Source organism: Mastigoproctus giganteus, chromosome 6 (genome assembly GCF_048544385.1).
Source record: "Mastigoproctus giganteus isolate SK-2022 chromosome 6, ASM4854438v1, whole genome shotgun sequence".
In the NCBI taxonomy this organism is placed as follows: Eukaryota; Metazoa; Arthropoda; class Arachnida; order Uropygi; family Thelyphonidae; genus Mastigoproctus; species Mastigoproctus giganteus.
The window spans coordinates 27,765,295-27,784,336 of NC_143580.1; the positions used below are offsets into that span (position 1 = coordinate 27,765,295).

General features: G+C 35.6%; 1 protein-coding gene across 2 annotated transcripts in view; it reads left to right on the plus strand.

Annotated features, from left to right (window-relative positions):
• The window catches only part of LOC150084111 (rho GDP-dissociation inhibitor 2-like), a 39,588-nt gene that overhangs the window by 5,231 nt on the left and 15,315 nt on the right, over positions 1 to 19,042 (plus strand). For both annotated transcript variants that reach the window (XM_090375041.1, XM_090375040.1), the window contains exon 2: positions 11,474 to 11,661. In XM_090375041.1, coding sequence (XP_090231167.1) covers positions 11,484 to 11,661 — 178 coding nt within the window. In that variant the 5' untranslated portion in view covers positions 11,474 to 11,483. The remainder of the gene's footprint in view (positions 1 to 11,473; positions 11,662 to 19,042) is intronic.

Sequence of the window (19,042 nt, forward strand, 5' to 3'; positions counted from 1 at the left end):
AGGGATATCAGGCTTAATGTCTGAGTTTGCAGTGATAAGTTGGCAGGGTAGTTAATGGCAGTGTTGTCAGTATACTACTGAAACAGATCTAGAAAAGTTAGGCTGATGGGCTGAGAAATGGCAGTTGAAGTTTAACATTGACAAATACAAAGTACTGCATATGGGTAGCAGTAATCCTAGAGTAATGTACCAACTGAACTGTGTGTACCAGGGTAATGGAGAATGAAAAAGACCTGAGATAATTGTTCACTCAGATATATGAAGTTCTCTGAGAAGTGCAGACAAGCTGTTCTCTGAGCAGTGCAGACAGCACATGGGGTTTTGTCAGTGATATACAGGAATCTGTCAGCAGGGATAAGGAGGTGATTATCATATATAAGGTAATGGTCACGTCTTGAGTACTGTATACACGTCCCGAAGCTTCATTTTAAGAAGGATATAGAGATGCTGGAATGAGTACAGAGAAGGGTAATGAGATTGGTGAGTGGAACAAAAGGGTGCTCTTACCAAGAAAGCTTCAGTTCTGCAAATTGCAGTGTCTGAAGACTAGGCACCTGTGAGGTGATCTTGACAGGTGTTTAAGGCTTTGAATGAATTAATTAATTAGTGCTGATGAGATTCTTCTTGGTGTGGACTACACACAAGGAGGGCACAAATTCAAATTGAGGGAGGACAGTTGCAGAATAGATGTATGGAAGTTTGCATTTAGCTGGCGAGTGGTTGATTGCTGGAATAAACTACCATCTGTTGTGGAAGGTTGATAGCTTAAATAAATTCTAGGAAGATCTAGACAAACCATTAAAGGGAATTGTGTGTGTGTGTTGGGCTAATGCTATTTAAGCTTGCTTTCTTGCATCCTTTGCCACTGCTGATGCTAACCGTAAGACACTTCCAATGTACTGAGATGGATATGGGTGTAGCAACATGCTTTATGAATAAAGCTGCAATGATGACATTGCACAGGGGGTAATTTCCCACAACCTCCCCCCCCAGATTTTAAATTTCTTCACACTCCAAAAACATCTGATCACTTGGGTGGGACCCTCTGGTCTTTCCAAAGTTTTCAATTAGATTCAATAAAACTGTTGAATAAGATCAAAGTGACCATCTTTCCAGGAAGGTGACAAGTATTTGGAAACAGTGAGACAAAAATTTTGGGAAAGGCTCCTAGATACTGATTTTCCAAATCATTGATATGCCTCATAATTTAGTAAATAAATTTTGAAAAAATGTTTCAGTAGCAAATATAGCAATAAGTAGTAGGCTTAGCATTTTAACAGAGAAGAAGTTGGGAAAATCTCTGATAAGATGCAGCAAAACCCTTTGAAGTCACTAAGAAAATTGCCACAGGAGAGTATCATGTCTGTTTTTATAGCCATAAAGCTGTAAGAAAATAACTCAATTCTTTCTGTACAAAATTATAGCTGTGCAAAGTTTAACTTTGCACAGCTGATCATCAAAAGAAAATTTTTTATTGTAAATGGTTTCAAAATTTTATTCAAAGTAAGGGAATTTATATACTGGGTGAAACATTTTTTGGTTACAAAGAGTGGTTTCATCTTTTGGGCTACATAAACTCACAAAACAGTTGCTTATAGACATCAGAAAATCCTTGTTCTCTTCAAAATATGCTCTTACAATATTAGAAAATTGGCACTTGGATTGTGATGTCAAGAGCATTGACATTACAACCAATTACAACTCAGCAAAAAAACAAAATATCAAAAAAAATATGGTTGTGGAAAACAAAAACAGCATATAACTCCTATCCCTACCTGTGTCATTAGTGAAATGGCAGATAGGAATAGGAGTTAGTGATGGATCTGAAAAATGTGCCATTTTCACTTGCTTCAGATGGCAGAAAAAGTGATTGCTAACTAATCCCATTGTGGTGACCTTTTTTTTAATGATAATAATATAAAAAATCATCAAATTGAAAGTCTCTTACTCTCAGTGCCAGCATTGGAGGGTGACTATTGGTTTTAGCATCAGCATTGGACATCTTCTTCTGAACAACTTGAAAGCATGTGGGGATTATTTAAAAAACTGTCTTGCACTTATTGATATTGCCTCTGCTATGTTTGACTAAAAACTGGACTAGTAAAGGTGCTAAAAGAAGAAGTTGAGCACTTAGTGGTAATAGGCTGCATGTGATAATAGAATGACTATTTGGTAGACATTTACCACTATCTTATCAAAACTAAAGAACTAAAATGGTCTTGGGCAGGACAGCTCGAAGACATGATGACAGATGACTAAGAGAATAACAATGGTACCTAAGAGGAGCTAGAAGAAAACCTGGAAGACAACGGTGGAGATGTACAGATGAAATTCATGAGTTTGTGGGTAGTAACTGGATGGCCATTGCATAAAACAGAAGGAACTGGAAAGTTGCTGGAGAGGCTTTCATCCTGCAGTAGATTGAAGATGGCTGATGATGCCACTATCTAGAAAGTAGTGTAAGGAAAGGTAGATGTGAACAGTTTCAACAAGTTCAAGTCACTGAAGTAAAGATTTTGAAGCATATGTATGTCCACCTGTTAGCTGTCTTTGGGTAACATTTAACTTGGTTGTTAGCACAATGGCAATCTTTGAAGTGTATAAGGCTTTGATTGGTTTGAGTGGTACTGACTTGTTTTGAAATCCATTTCATGATTCAAAAGTTTTGAAACAAAGCAAATTGATGAACTCAAGAAAAGGTAATTTCTGTTGAAAACAATTCTAAATAGGCCTAGCAATCTGATAATTGTAGGCATGTTATGTTATCCTCATTTGTGCAGAAAGTCTTCTTGTTCGTCTCTTCTGGCTTGAATAAAGCAGTTTGCTTGTTTCTTTTAAATGTTATGCCAACATTTTAAAATCCAAACATATCTATTCACTCCAGTACACCTCACGTCAATATACTGGAATCATTACTCCTAAATGCATTGTAGAATATGATGTGTAAATTTGTTAGATCAATGTTTTTTAAATTGTTCACTTCCATCTTGGAAGATGATTACCATATGATTCTAAAGCAGAAGGTTGATTCTGATGTAATCCTAGGCATTTCATCTGCCAACATCATGGAGAGTAAAACAAAAGGTGATTCTATTCTTTTGTTCATTGAGAAAGTATTTCTGTTGCATGTTATTATTATAATTAGTGGCATACAATGCAAGGAAGCCAGCTTATAAAGCATCAGCCAAAAAAAAAAAAAAAAAACACCTCCCTACCACAACAGTCATCCACCCCCTCCACTAACTTTAGTTCTTGCTTGAATTTATTCAAACTGCCCACTTCCACAATACCAGAAAGAAGTTTGTTCCAACATTCAACCACCCACTGGCTGAAGGCAAACCTCCTCACATAATTTGAATTTATGCCTTCCTTATGTTCATGTTCTGAGCAAGAAAAAGAATGCTATCAACACTGAGTTTTTCAAGCCATTCAAAGCCTTAAACACTTCAGTCATATTATCTCGCAGGCACCTAGCCTCCAATGCTGCAATTTGCAGAACCTGTCTTAGTAAGACCACCCTTTTGTTGCCTACAATCGTGTTGCTCTTCTCTGCACCTGTTTAAGGCATCATTTTAAGAAGGATTTACATCCTTCTTTAAATGATGCCTCTAGACTGCAGTACTCAAGATGCATCCTAACCATTGCATTATGTAATGGGATAATCACTTCCTTATCACTTCTAGCAAAATTCATGTATATCATTGACTTGTCAGTGTTAACTCCACTTGCCATTTCTCAGCATACCTTCATTACTGTCATTAACAACCTTGCCAACCTTTGTATTATCTGAAAACTTAGATATTAAGCCTTTTTTTCTGTGGTGAAGTCCTTCCTACAGAAACAAAATTACTGAATTATTTATTTTGCTGAGAAACTGCTTTTAAATATATATATTATACATGTATTATACATGGGCTATAGATAATATTTAAATATATTATCTATAGCCCATGTATAATACATGTTAGATTAATTGTATGGAGGTTGAGCTTGTTGTTTTTGTAATATACTTTTATTGCTCTGGTTTAACAGTCCTGATTAAGAGTACCTGTTTCATCAATATCATTAATAAATACAGAAAACAACAATGGGCTCATCACTGAATCCTGTAGGACACTCCACTAATAACATTAGTCCACAAAGAGCAGGGTGCATTGATAGCCTCTCTCTCTCTCTGTCTTCTCCCACTCAACCATTCCTTTATCCATAGCAATAACTTGCCTGTAATGTCACATTTCTTCAGTTTGTACATCAATATTTTATGTAAAACAATATCAAAAGCTTTCCTGAAATCCAAGTATATGATATCAAAATTATTTTTTGCATCCATTTCCTTTGTTACTGCATCATAGTATCCAATAAAATTGGTCAGACAAGATCTGCCCTTAACAAAACTATGCTGTGTTTTTGCTAAGCGGAGACCTCCACAAGGACCTCCTCTGAATCCAAGAATGCCCTCATAATTATGGCTAAGGGTTTCCTTACTTCGTTTGCTGCCTTCCATAATATAATTGGATAAATCCCATCCACCCCAGATGTGGTTTTTTTATGTTTAACTTCAACAATTTCTCTTCCAGTTTCCTCCCCAATATTACAAAATTATTTAGCACCTGATTGGAGTTCGATAAACTCCTGGAGATTTCCCTAAGGAATTTCTTATGCGAATGTAGACGCAAATTACCTATTCAGTTTCTCAGCAACCTGAGCAGGATCATCAACAGTTAAACCATTGATATCAAGTGGACCAATATGATTCATTACCTTCCTTGTGTTTACATAAGTAAAGGAGTCTTTGCCGTTTTTCTGTGCATTCTTTCCAAAGATTTCTCATAATCTGCCTTGGCCTGCATAACCTCCTTTATGACTAGATTGCAGACCAGTTTATATCTACCCGATCCTGTAACACCAGATAATTTATATGCATCCCATGCATTTTTCTTCTCTGCCACAAGTCTCATTAGTTCATCTGACATCTAATTCGGTCTAAACTTTGAACTGTATTTCTTAATTGGTATGAAAAGCCCAGTAACTTTTACCATTACTTCCCTGAATGCTTCCCATTTAGAATTTGCTTATGGTAACATCATCAGTTGGTCCCACTGTATAGAATTTAAGAATTGTCTGAGACCACTTTAGTCACCTTTTACTAAAGCAAAAACCCTTCCCTTTACCCTCAATGGTAGTTACATCTTAATTAAATCCCATGTCAATACACTGGTTGCTACCACCTAGTAGTTCTTTTATCAGCAGATTTTTAATGCATGAAAAATCACTGTTGATAATCAGATCAAGAATATTGCTCTTTTTTTTTTTGTCTCTCTAACATGCTGTTATAGAAAAAGTAATCCAATAAATCCACAAAAGTTTTTCTAGTGTGTGAGCGACAAATGTAGAACTTACAGTCAATATCTGGAAAGTTAAAATCCCCCATTATATGATATTCTGATTTACTGGCCTACCCTATTGTTTTGTATAGTTGTTTGTTGTACTCATCACAGTCATTAGAGTGTGTACTGTTACTCTATACTGTTATGACATTTCTGACAAAACATGGTATATACAGCTCAACCATCTATCCTACTTACCTGATCTAGCACCAACAGACTTCTTCCTCTTTCTTTTTCCCCAAGCTGAAAACCACCTTCAAAGGAAAGAGATTTCAGATGTTGTGGACATAAAGAAAAACAGTTGAACTGAACACCATCTATTTGGATGCTTTTGCTGACCAGGAACTTTGCTTCCACACCTCCTATGCTCATTAAAGATGTATAAACACAATTTGTGCACTTTACTTCTAGCCTGAACCAGCAGTTTGAAGGCTTACTGTTCACAATTAAAGTCATCTTACTAATTGACTTAGAAGTAATTCATTTATAACCCACCTAGTCCAGATGAGAAAACACCTCTGCAATAGGATGACTGATGAATTGGCTGCATATGTCAGCCTGTAATATAATTTGTGGCAACTTCAACCTAACTCCAAAGTTATGTAAGTTACTGGAAGCATTGCTTAGACTAATTGCCATAGTTAACCTAAAATTAATAAGTGATCAACCAAAGGGTAGAAGAGACTTGACTTAATCCTGACTTCTAATTTTATCCATACCAGATGATGAGCCAATTTTTTTCTCTGTACTGGTACTGATTTGCAATTTCAGTGTCCCAGATGTGAAAAAAAAAAAAAAAGGTGAGGGGAGTAATTTCTCCAAAATACCTGAATGATCAACAGCACAAAGCATCCAGTGGAATATGCTTGAAAATTGTCCAGTAAATCTTGCAGTGGATTATATAATAAAATTGAATAAACACCACATCATTATTTGCAGCATCCAGAAATGTTAACATTTGCACCTAGGCACTGGGCACAGTGGAGCCTGTGACTGAAGGTCTCTTTTGTCCAAAAACAAATTCTCCACAAATTATTGAAATAATCAGGCTCCACAGAAGACAGGGTATCATACTCTAGAGCAGCATTTCCAAAACTCGGGTCTGTGAAATGGTGGTTGACCATATATATGCTCGCGCGTGTGCACACACACATGTACGTTATATATAGGGGTATGCAAACTTTTTTGATTTTTGAAAGGGTCTGTAGATCTCAGTAGTTTGGGAACCACTGTTCTAGAGCAAGGCCTAGCCCAACAATAAAAAGGAAAAAAATCTGAACTCTGTGAAGCTACCTGTAAATTTAAATCTAGGGGAGTGGATGAATTTCATAAAATTCTCTGAAAAGTCAGATCAAACTACCAGTTTTGCTTACCCAGGAACTAAAACAGCTTTCCCGAACTCAGTACAGCCCAACTTAATAGGCAGTAAATAATCTTTGCCATAAATTCTAATCGCATAATGGCATCCACAGAAATCAATGCAATACCACATTTTATTCTGTTATTGCATCAGTCAATTTGGCAATCCTCTCACAACAGGCACTTCCTCACACATGGAACAAATATTCCAACAGACCTCTACAGATGTCAGCACCCAAGCACTTCAGGCTAATATCATCAGCTTCTACCCTTTTCAAAATATAGTAAGACCCCAGTATCCGTGGAAGATATGTTCCAAGACCTACCATCAGTGGCTGAAACCGCAGATATAATTGAACACCTGCTGACCCCATGTATAACGTGATTTTCTTGTACATACATACATATAATAAAGTTTAATTGATAAATTAAACACACGGCAAGACATTACCAACATTAAATATGGTAATAAAAAAGTACAGCAGACTCTCGATTTACTAGGATTGGATTCAAGACTCCAAATTTAAAAACACTTCAAGACTCCAAATTTAAAAAAAAAAAAAAAAAAAAATGAAATTATTGAAAAGTTTGAAAATGGTGCATCTGTTAAATCTATAAAGAAACATAATGTTGGTGACCAAATCATACGTGACATTGTAAAAAATAAAGGGAAGCTATTAGATTTAAAAGCGACATTGTAAAAAATAAAGGGAAGCATCGTATTGGACACAAGAGTGGTACGTGTTAAGTTTTTTAATTTTTTTTTTTTATGGTTAACCACGGGTAACTGAATCAGTGGACACCAAATAAGCAGATACAAGGCACAACTGTACTGGAAAAAGCAATTCTACCTGGGTTGACAAAGCATCTCCTTCCACTATAGCCTCCACAATGTTACTAATCATTAGCTAACTGCTCTATTGTTACAAATCTCCCAGTGATGTCTAAAACCTTTCACCTTTCAAAAAACTCCTGGCCCTGCAGGAATCATTTTTTCACCTTCAAGGGAAATATCCTGGCTTTCATAAAATCCTTAACCACATGTAGAACTGCATATCTCAGGAGCAACAAATTTAGTCTACATTAAAAAAATAACTACTGGAGTGCCACAAGGAGGAGTTTTGTTCAGATTGCTCTTCACAGCTGAACTCGTACCGTTCAACCATCACAATGAAGATAGTTTGGTATATGCTGATGACATCAAGATACTGACCCCTCCTCCATCCTGCCAGAAGCTGACCAATCCAAAATTACCAGTTCTATAAATCACTGAGTTAGCTTTCTGCTTTGAATAGTTTGGACTATGCTTAAACCTCAGTAAATCCAAGATGATGATAATATTCTATTTAAAGCTGTCATCGCCAGCCAAAATTCCCCTCTTTCTGTGGAACCCAAATCTTGATAGTGAACAACCACAGAGATCCTGGGGTTATTTTCAACCCAAAGCTTAGATTCCATCAGCATACCGAGGAGCTAATAACAAGGATACATAGCTTTAGATGGAAAGCCATCTAAAGCTACATAAATGACTTGAGAACAATGAAGAAATATATCCAGACTGTAATTCTCTATGCAGCAGAAATTTGGGTGTCAGAATTCTCAACAGTAAAGAGGGGAAAAAATCTATGCCAGAGTACTGCTACTCACTTACTCTAGAAAACAGTCTAATAGTAATGGTTTGCCTCACAGCTTGTGTAGAAAACTGGATATTACAAACACACTGCATTTCTGATTGGTTTCAGTTCTCTGAACCACACATTCATTGTGCATGTGATGGATGGCTGCTTTTGGGCCTAGGAGTCAAGCCATTTTCAAAATATTAAAAATCTATTTGAACATGGCAAGCTTGTAAGTTTTTTTTTTTTTTTTTTTTTTGTTAAATTGAATTGTTTTCAAAACTACAACAATGCTATCATTATTTTTGCAATAAAGTTTTATCTTTTTTTAACACCTTACTGACATACAGTGATCTGAGGCTTGTTGTGGACATTCTTATAGTGATGTTAGTTAGCTAAGACTGCCTCTTTGAAGACTGGTGGAGCCATATTGAGAACCCACTTGTGAACTGAGTGCATTGAATTTTGGCAAAATTCAGTGGCATTCTGTGACAGTCAAATCCTCTGATTGTATATCCAATTCTTAGTAACCTTTATTATATTCCCCTTCTGCAAGGTCAAGAAATAAACACTATGCCTAGTATGCTGGAGGCAACCATGCAGGTGAAGCCAATATGAGCAGGGGTGGGGGTTGAGGTGTGACATTCACACCACACCAGAATTACCAATCCTCTGAGATAGTGGTGGTTTTAAATAGTACAAGTTTACACCTACATGACTCTACCACATTTTCCTAAACTTTTTTTTTTCTTAAAGTATATGTATAGAAAACATGTGGTTTGACATTATCACTGAACTTGGAAGTTCAGTGATAATGTTAAAACCCATCCCTCAGTGGTGGGGTGTAGTTTTTGAAATACAGATATTTTTAAAAGTGGGAAAGACTACATAACCACTGTACTTTGTTTTTTCCTTTGTTTCCTATAAGTATCCATACATTGTATTCTGTCAGTGCATTTCCATGAAGTTAGTATTCATGAGCCATATTGTCCCTGGTGCCTCTGTAGCCAGGTGGGCAGGAGCGGCAGTGCATAGCATGCGCTTCTTGATTAGACCTGGGTTCAAGCCTGTGATCACCAAATACGGAGGATGCGGAAAGGTCAGGGAATGACCACCACATATCCCCAGAGAAATATGGCTTTAGTTGCTAATGCTCCTAAAAACCAAATAACAACAACAACCATATGGTCCAAAGAAGACAGGCTTTGTTGCAGCAAGCAAAAAAAAAAAAAAAAATTTCCTCCTAATCCAGCTGGTCTCATGTTGCATTATATTTTTTATTTTTTTATGAAAACCCCAAACACGAAAGGTATCAAAACCTATAGTACTTAGTACCGTGCATGGGTTGAAGGAGAAGTATGGGGGAAGGGGCATGCCAGAAACTTTGCTCTAGAGACTAAACATGGGTTTCACCACTTCAAGCCTCCAATAAGCAAAGTGGTGGTATTTCACCAGTTGATGAGTCATCTACCACCTATTTCTTTTTTTGAGTCAGTTTTCAAATAGGAATTCAAGAAATTATTGTATCATTGCTATTTTACACACAAAAAAAATTATACTACTGCTTTGTTCCCAAGTTTTTAATATTGGATCAGGTGGAAACAAGTAAAATCTGAGATCCTTATATCGGATTTTGAAAAACAATGTGGTTGTGGAAGTTTCTTATGCCTCCTAGAAAGAGGGAAAAAAATGGATTGATAGGTCTAAAGGGTAAACTTCTGCTAGAATTGTTTAATTATTAAAGAATAATTCATTAGAATTCATTATGAATTATTCTTTTATAATTATTCTATGTATTTTGAAATCATTAAGCACTTGAGAAGACAGTTAGATGAGAAAGACATGATCTGTAGGAAGGAAAAATTGGAAATTACTCCATGATAATGCTCCTACTCATCATGTGAGATTAGTATTTTGAAATAGCCTTCCAAATACTCACTAGCCATCTTCAAATGTTCTCCTTGCCCACGTAACCTTGTGCCATGTGAATTTTATTATTTTTTTCCAAAACTAAACTCATTAAAGGGAAGCCAATTTTTCACCTAAGAAGTTATGGCAGCTATAAAGAAGCTTTTTTATTTTTTGCAATTATATAAATAATAAAAAAATGTGTAAATAGTCAAGATCATTATTTTGAAAAATATGTGAATGTAATTATCCATAAATGTTATTTGTTTAAATAAAAATTCAGTCATGGAACTTTCTAATCCTGCTTTGTAAGAACAACCAGTTAGTTTTACATTATACAGTATTTGCTTTCTGTACACATGATCATGTGTAAATTGTCATACTTTTCCTTTAAAACTCATTAACAGTTTCACAATTAAACACATGTATACAAATAAATTTAATGCATCTGTTGCAATAATGAAATTAGAAAGTATCATCATCATCAGAATGCTGCTAACTTGTCATTCTGGTAATAAAAGTTATAATTTCATTGTTGAAACATATAGTGGGTTGGCTATATATAACTGAGCTTAGTTATAACTTAAGTTTGGTTATCAGTTCCCACATGACAAACTTCATTAAAAACTTATATCAGGTTATGTTTTGTGTAGTTGACATTTCTCTTTATAACCAAATGTAATGTTTAAGCAAAAGTAGTAATTGCCATAACTTGCATCTTTAGCGTATACTATATATCATATAGCTTTTTATAAAACCTTTGTCATCATATACATGTTGCATTTTCATGCATACCATGACTCATCACGTGTTGCTGTAATAATGAATATTAGAACTACAAAATGAGTGCTTTTTTAAACAAAGGTAACCAAATACTTTACTGACTGTGTCATCTAGCACAATGTAATAGTTGTTAAACTAAATATTCTTTTTGATGTCTATTTTTTCTAATAAAGAAATACTTATTTTTGAAGATAGCTTACATGTTCTGATAACTCTGAAGGTAAGCAAGATTTTATTGAATAGTATATAAGTTCTAGGTATTCCAAAAGTTTCATGTTATTTAGTGAAAACTAAGATACTTAGTACTTTGTTTTGGATCTAAACTTTTTACTATCAAATAATATCAAAAAATTAAAGGAAAGAATATTTTTTGTATTAAAAGAAAAAGCTATTGTTTGTTTTTAATATAATTTGTTTCAGTAAATAAGAAATGGCAGATGAACCAGATGTTGAACAGCCCGTTCCTGAAGATGAAGAAGACGTTAATTATAAACCTCCACCTGAAAAGAGCTTAAAAGAAATAATTGAGATAGATCAAGATGATGAGAGTCTAATAAGATATAAAGAAGCACTATTGGGTCAAGCTACAAAAGATGAAGTGATTGTAGGTGAGTATCCAAATACTTTTAACTTGGCTACTTAGCTATCTGTTTTGTTTTGTTATAGCTTTCAGCTGATTCATTACTAGTTTAACATCAGAATAACGTAAATTATAATTGTTTGTTCATTGATGTTCAATAGCTTTGTTCAGTTTATAATTGCCAATATTTAGATTATTTCTAACCAGTAGAGAGAAAGGGAGAGAAGGGGGTTTGTTATGGATTCAAAATTGTGCCTAAAACCGTCCTAGTGACCAAAAATATTAAATTACTAGGGGGCTTCACAGCTCTACAAAACAGTCAACATAATGAATCTATTTTAAATCTTGTAAGTGATTTACAGAAAATTTTGTATTCGGTAGGGGTCAGCTGAATAATAATTAAAAAGGACAGAAAAATGAAAATCTACATTAACATTAATTTTCTTGCATCATATGCCTATGCTAATTCTAACTTATTTCTTATCTTGTAGATAAATTGCTGAAAACTTCTTTGTATACAATACTGCAAATCATATTAGTCTAACCAATGTTGTGGCACCTGTGAGTTTTGATGCTAGTTGTCGTTCTGCATTGAATATGGATAAGCTATGTCATAGGCTACCAGAGCAGGTCATGGAGTTTTGTCAATGATATATAGGAATTTTGCTGGTAGAGACAAGGAGGTGATTATCCCCTTGTAGAAGGCAATGGGCAGGCCACACTTTGAGTACTGTATACAGGTCTGGAGGCCTCATTTTAGGAAGGATGTTGAGTTGCTAGAACAAGTACAAAGGAGGGCAATAAGATTGGTGAGAGGAACAAAAAGGTGCACTTATGAAGAAAGGCTTAAGTTCTGCAAGTTGCAGCATCTGGAGGTACCTGCGAGATGATCTGATTGAGGTATATAAGGCCTTGAATGGTTTGAGCAGGCTCAGTGCTGACGGGATACTTCTGCTTGCTCAGACTAAGAATCTGAGGGGGCATAGATTTAAATTGAGCAAAGACAGTTGTAGAATAGATGTGCGGAAGTTTGCCTTTAGCCAACGGTAGTTGATTGCTGGAACAGACTTCCATCTGTTGTTGTGGATGTTGATTGCTTAAATAAATTTAAGGCTGAACTAGACAAACATTTGTAGTGACCGGATGGGTGAAATGGGAAGAGTTTTATTTTTTTGTCTGATACCGTATAAGCTTGCTTTCTTTCATCATATGCCCTCAACTAATGCTAAGGCTAACTTATTTCTTATCTTGTAGATAGATTGCTGAAAACTTTTTTATACAATGCTGCAAATCATATTGGTCTAACCAATGTTGTGGCACCTGTATTTGAGTTTTGATGGTAGTTGTACTTCTGCATTGAATACAGACAAGCCATATTCAGTTGGTCATGACCAAAAATTAGCTTATTCTGTTCTGTTCTAAGACCAAATGCAATTGAATGTTTATGCGTGACATTTGTTGTCAAAGTGAAAGCCATCCAGAAATTTGTTTTCTATTGAGAACAAAAGATAAATTGTGGCTGTCCTTTCTGTTCAGTGTTGCACAGGGAAATAGTGACAATATTACTCTGTTTTTTGCCAATTAAGATCAAATGGCACAGTGAACAATTGATTTGTCTACTTTCTGAACAGTCAAATCAGTTTCCTTACAGAGACTGTGGCTAATATAAATATATTTCTTATCAACATTACAATAGCTCTTGTCTTCAATTTCAGTTTTTAGTGGTAAACCTGAAAGAAAAAGAAAGGTAATAGAGTTGATAGTGAGCTATTGTTGTCTGTCCCATCCCTGATTAGTTATTAGCAATCAGTAAGAGTCCTTATTAGCTTATATCACTTAAACAATGCATATGCTGATTCAGCATTAGTCACTCATGCACTCATAACATTATAATATACAGACACTTGATCAATCCCACGTTTTCTTTTTGAATAATGCCTGTACAATCAAAAATACTTTCATTTATAAACAGATTAATATAAGCTCAAAATGCCAAAGTTGCTAAAATACTGACTGGCCAAAACAGCAGCCAACTGGTCAAAACACTGACAGCTTAAACAGTTTATAATACCAAATTATTACATTGTTAATTAAATAAATTATTAATAATATATATTATATGCATAACAAAATGTTGTATTATTAACAATTTAATTATGAATGAAGTACTTTGATTAACAACAACCAAAATATTACATAGGAAGCAGAATAATTTATTTTCTATCCTGGTTTTGGTGGAATTGTTTTTATTATTTTTTACCCTTTGCTAAGTAGTTTAGTTTACTGTAGGTTTTTTTTTTTTTTTTCCATTTTTTTTATTTATAGGTGAGGAATGGTATGAGAATTTTATAAATTACCAATTTTGTATTTTGGAAATGTTTAACAGTCACTTCATAAGGATTTTGAAATCCCTTATATTTGGTTATGTGATCATAACTGATGATGACACTACGATGTTATTATTATTATTACCGAAACCTTTATTATATGTTTATTAGTCACATAAGCATTGTATAGCAGGGCAAATCATAAATCATATTTGAACACTTTTATTAGCTTTATGGTGTAGTTGTTTACCGTGCAGAGTTGAGGATTAGTCCCTGATCGTCCATTGTTTCTCTGTTCTGTTCATTGCTAATTTCCGTGGAGATTCCCACCTCTAGCACTGAAACGTACAACTTCGCTATTTACCAAGATACGTTATGGATTTTAAGAAAATTGTAGTCTTGAATTGAAGCATTTAAGTATGATCTGATTCTTCTAGTACTCATATAATTAATAGACTTAATATAGGTGATATTCAGGTGGATACGTGCCTACATCTATGGCTTCGTCATTCCCAGCCATCATCTCTCTCTCTATTGAAGATGGGAGGGTCCTTTCGACTTTTGAAGGGATTTTTTAATAAGTGAGACAAAAACTAAAAGATTGGCAGTTTAACATTTTATCCTCTTATATATCATCAAAATTTTGACTATTGATGTTTTGATTAGTTGGCATTTCAATAATTTTGCTGTTTTCAGGTAGAGCATTATAGCTTTTAGCATTTTGAACTTTTTGGTGTCTGGGGATCTTTCTTATAGTAAAGACTGGAACCACTGGTCATGGTACATGGAATTATGAATGCTGCATCTGTATTTTGATTTTGATCTGCTGGACAATTCTTGAGCTTTACAATGTGGAAATTTTATGGAAGTGATCATTAAGCTTTAACATGACAACGCTCCATGTTGCTAAAAAAAGAACTGTTTATGTGTAGCTTAAAGAGACCACCAGAGCCCACTGGAATTTTTCAGTATCCAGCATCCCAACGTTAACTGCTTGCACCTTCACGATGGTGGGACTATTAGTAATCCTGGGTATAACCTCCATGCACAAGTACATGGTGGGTGACCACCCAGGTGTGAACCAACGTAAGCAGGGGTCGAGGTGTGGTGCCCACACCACATGGTGGAATGCTGCCCCTCTATGTTACCAGGCAGTACTAGGTGGTAGATGACTCTCATCAACTGGTGCAGTACCACCACTTTGCTTATTGGAGGCGTGAAGTGGTGGAATCCATGTTTAGCCTCTAGAGCTAAGTTCCGGTCAACCCTTCCCCATCTCTTCCATCATGCAGTATGATTGATGACTTTTGAGGTTATGATGAACATCGTGGCAGGATCCATTATTCCTTACATTTCGAGGGTACAGCTCTAAAACGGTGTTCACAGGCTAGCCGCTAGTTAGTACACCGGACCAAACCTACTGGTAACTCTCTAGGAGGCTACTCTGCCAGATAGTGACTGGAGGGAGTCCGAGTAGAGTGTATGCGGGGGGGCATTGTCGAGGCCATGTTATGACAAGGATCTGGGTATATCTTACCATGTGTACGCCATATCCAAAAATTTCATTACTTCATACAGCATGTCCCACCCACTCTTTCTTACCATTGAATTCACCACGAATTGTCAAACTAATGGAGCAAGCTTATCTGTGAAAAGATCTAAACCTCTTCGAGGGTACAGCTCTAAAACGGTGTTCACAGGCTAGCCGCTAGTTAGTACACCGGACCAAACCTACTGGTAACTCTCTAGGAGGCTACTCTGCCAGATAGTGACTGGAGGGAGTCCGAGTAGAGTGTATGCGGGGGACATTGTCGAGGCCATGTTATGACAAGGATCTGGGTATATTCTTACCATGTGTACGCCATATCCAAAAATTTCATTACTTCATACAGCATGTCCCACCCACTCTTTCTTACCATTGAATTCACCACGAATTGTCAAACTAATGGAGCAAGCTTATCTGTGAAAAGATCTAAACCTCCCAAAAACTTCCTAATTCATTTTACAAATATACGTGGTTTCATTTCTAATCTCAACAATGTCCATTTCCGCTTGCAGTCTGCCAAATCCCGTGTACTTTTTCTGACAGAATCTCAGTTATCAATTGATTCAACTACTGCTCATCTCAGATGCCCAAATTATTCGCTGTTCGCCTCAAAGGTGGTACTTGTGCATATGTCCGTTCTGATATTCCCTGTCAGAGACTTGGTAATTTGGAATCTCCTCTCTTCGATGTTCTCTGGCTTAAAATCTCTCTACCTCATTGTGTCAAATTCTTCTGTTGTCTCTACCGTTCTCTCAACTCCACTAATCACTTGGAGCTCTGACTTCCTCTCTTTGCAACTTGACTTACTCCAGTCCAACTTTCCTAACAATGAGGTAATTTTCCTTGGTGATTTTAATGTTCACAGCTCTAGCTGGCTTCCGTTTTCTAGTCACACCGACCCAGCTGGTTGAGATGCTGAGGCTTTTGCAATTACTTTGCACAGATTGTTCATTTACCTACAAGAATACCAGACAATCCTAATCATACAGCCTACATGCTTGATCTTTTTCTCACAAACAACCCTTCTAAGTGCACAGTTGAAGTGGGGAGGTCCTTTAGGCACTTCAGATCACAACTTGGTGATTGTCTCTTCTCCAGTGGATCCTTTATCTCATGGCTATTCCCAACCTCGTGTTGTTTAGCATTACAAGAATGCAAAATGGGATGACCCTGTGAGATTTCTTTTCTTCTTTTCCATGGTCGGATTACTGTTTCAAAACTTCTGATGTCAACGTTTGCTCAGATCGTGTCAGTGAAATTATTCTTGCAGGAATGGAATCCTTTATCCCACACTCCACTTTAAAATCTTATCCGTTATCTAAACCTTGGTTTTCCAATAAATGTGCTAAGGCTGTTCAAGAGAAGAACGTTGCATATTGTCATTGGCTTGTTTCTAATTCTTCAGTTTCATTTTCTGCCTACACCAAAGCTTGCAATAATTGTAAAGCATTATTAATCAGTCCAAACAAGAGTTTGAACAGGCTAAGAGTAGAAAACTTGCTTCTTGCCCTAATGGTAGCCGAGCATTCTGGTCTCTTGCCAAAGCTATTGGCCGCAACTTTTGCCCATTTCTGCTCCCACCTCTGTCCAAACCAGATGGTTCTGTTGTCACTTCAGCCAAGGATAAAGCTGAGCTGCTAGCATCCCATTTTTCTTCCAACTCATGTATTAATGATCTTGGTAAAACACCCTCGAATTGTGCACCTTGCGCAATGAAATTTTTGAGATGGTAGATCGCGCCACATTTTGAAGGAAAAAAGTAGATTGCATCACAAATTAAGTTGGCCACTCCTGCTGTATATTATATAGGGAAAACACTGTATGAGTTTTATGAAAATTTTATTTAGTTTATGCCAGGACTAAGCTCTTAAAATTAAATTTCAGATTTGGTAGGAATCTAGATAGGATTCTTGCCAAATTTTCCTTATTGTGTATTCATTTAATTAAGATTTTAATGTATCACTAATAGATGTTGGAACATTAATATCTTTATGGTAATTATTGAAGAAGAAAGAACATGGATTTAGAATTAACATCCAGTTCATTATACAGTAAGATCCCTGTATCTGCAGGGGGATACGTTCCAAGACCTTCTGTGGATGGCTGAAACCGTGGATATAAGCGAATACCTGCTGACCCCAAATATAACGTGATTTTCTTGTACATACGAGGGTGGTTCAATAACTCGTACATAATAATGTTACTCGGTTGTCTGTCTCATGCGTATAAAAAGTTTAATTGATAAATTAAACACATGGCAAGACATTAACAACATTAAATATGGTAATAATAAAGTACAGCAGACTCTCGATTTACCAGGACACTTCAAGACTCCAAATAAAAAAAAAAAAAAAAAAAAATCAACCAGAAATCATAAAATTCAAGTTATAACTAGAATAGGTATAAACTGATATTTTGCAAGTCGTAAATAAGTGACAAGAACCGACGTTATAAGTTGTCATTGTGAGATTAGTGTACCTATTATCTTGTAGCCCCCGCTGGCTTCACACCTACCACTCAAAAAAAAAGAAAAAAGAGAGACCATGTTTAGTTTGATTTAGTGCGTTGTGTCGATTGTTGTGTTCCGCCGCATCGCAAAAGGACAAATTTTGTCTCGTTATTTATGTCAGGAATGTTGAATTTTTTTTTATAGTAACTATTATTTATTTATTTTTTTGTTTAAAAATCCCAAAAATGATGGGCAAACACAGGAATTGTGCTTTCAAATTAAACAAAAACTTGAAATTATTCAAATTTGAAAATGGTGGATCCATTAAATTTCTAATGAACCATTATAATGTTGGTGACCAAACCATATGCGACATTGTAAAAAAATAAAGGGAAGCATCGTATTGGACACGCGAGTAGCACATGTTAATTTTTTTTTTTGTTTTTGTTTTTGTTTTTTCATGGTTAACTGCAGGTAACTGAATCAGCGGATAAGGGGGCACAACTGTATTTCATTTTATGCTTTGATTTTATTAGATGGAACTTCTATGTTTTCTTTAGCTAGGTGCTCCTGTGGTTGAGACTACTTCAAAGACTCAGACTGAATATTATACATTTTTCCACTATGCAGCGAGAATTATTGGGGTTCAGTATAGGTAGTATCATGGGAAAAATAAGAATGTGACTAAACTGAGACAAAACATTTAATAATAAAGTATAAAAATTAAATTAAATAAAAATAGCTTAAATTAAAAAGCTAAAAAGTAAAAAAATTAAATTAAATAAAATAAAAGGAAAGAATGATGTAATTAAATAAAAATTGAAAATAATAAAATAGTTTTCACGGGTAAAATGAATATGGAAGGGAAGAAGGATTAGAGCATTATAGGCTTTTGCATTTTGACAGGCCTGCTATCCTATTACGCCACTGGGTGCAAGTGGGAAATAAACCAACAATATGTCAGATTATGGACTAATAACATTTCACAGATGTGCCCTCTATTTATATGATTTATTTCAGTCAAAAAATGTTATACGTTATAAAAAGTGATGCATGCATTACTTGCCATCAGTAAAGGACTGCATGA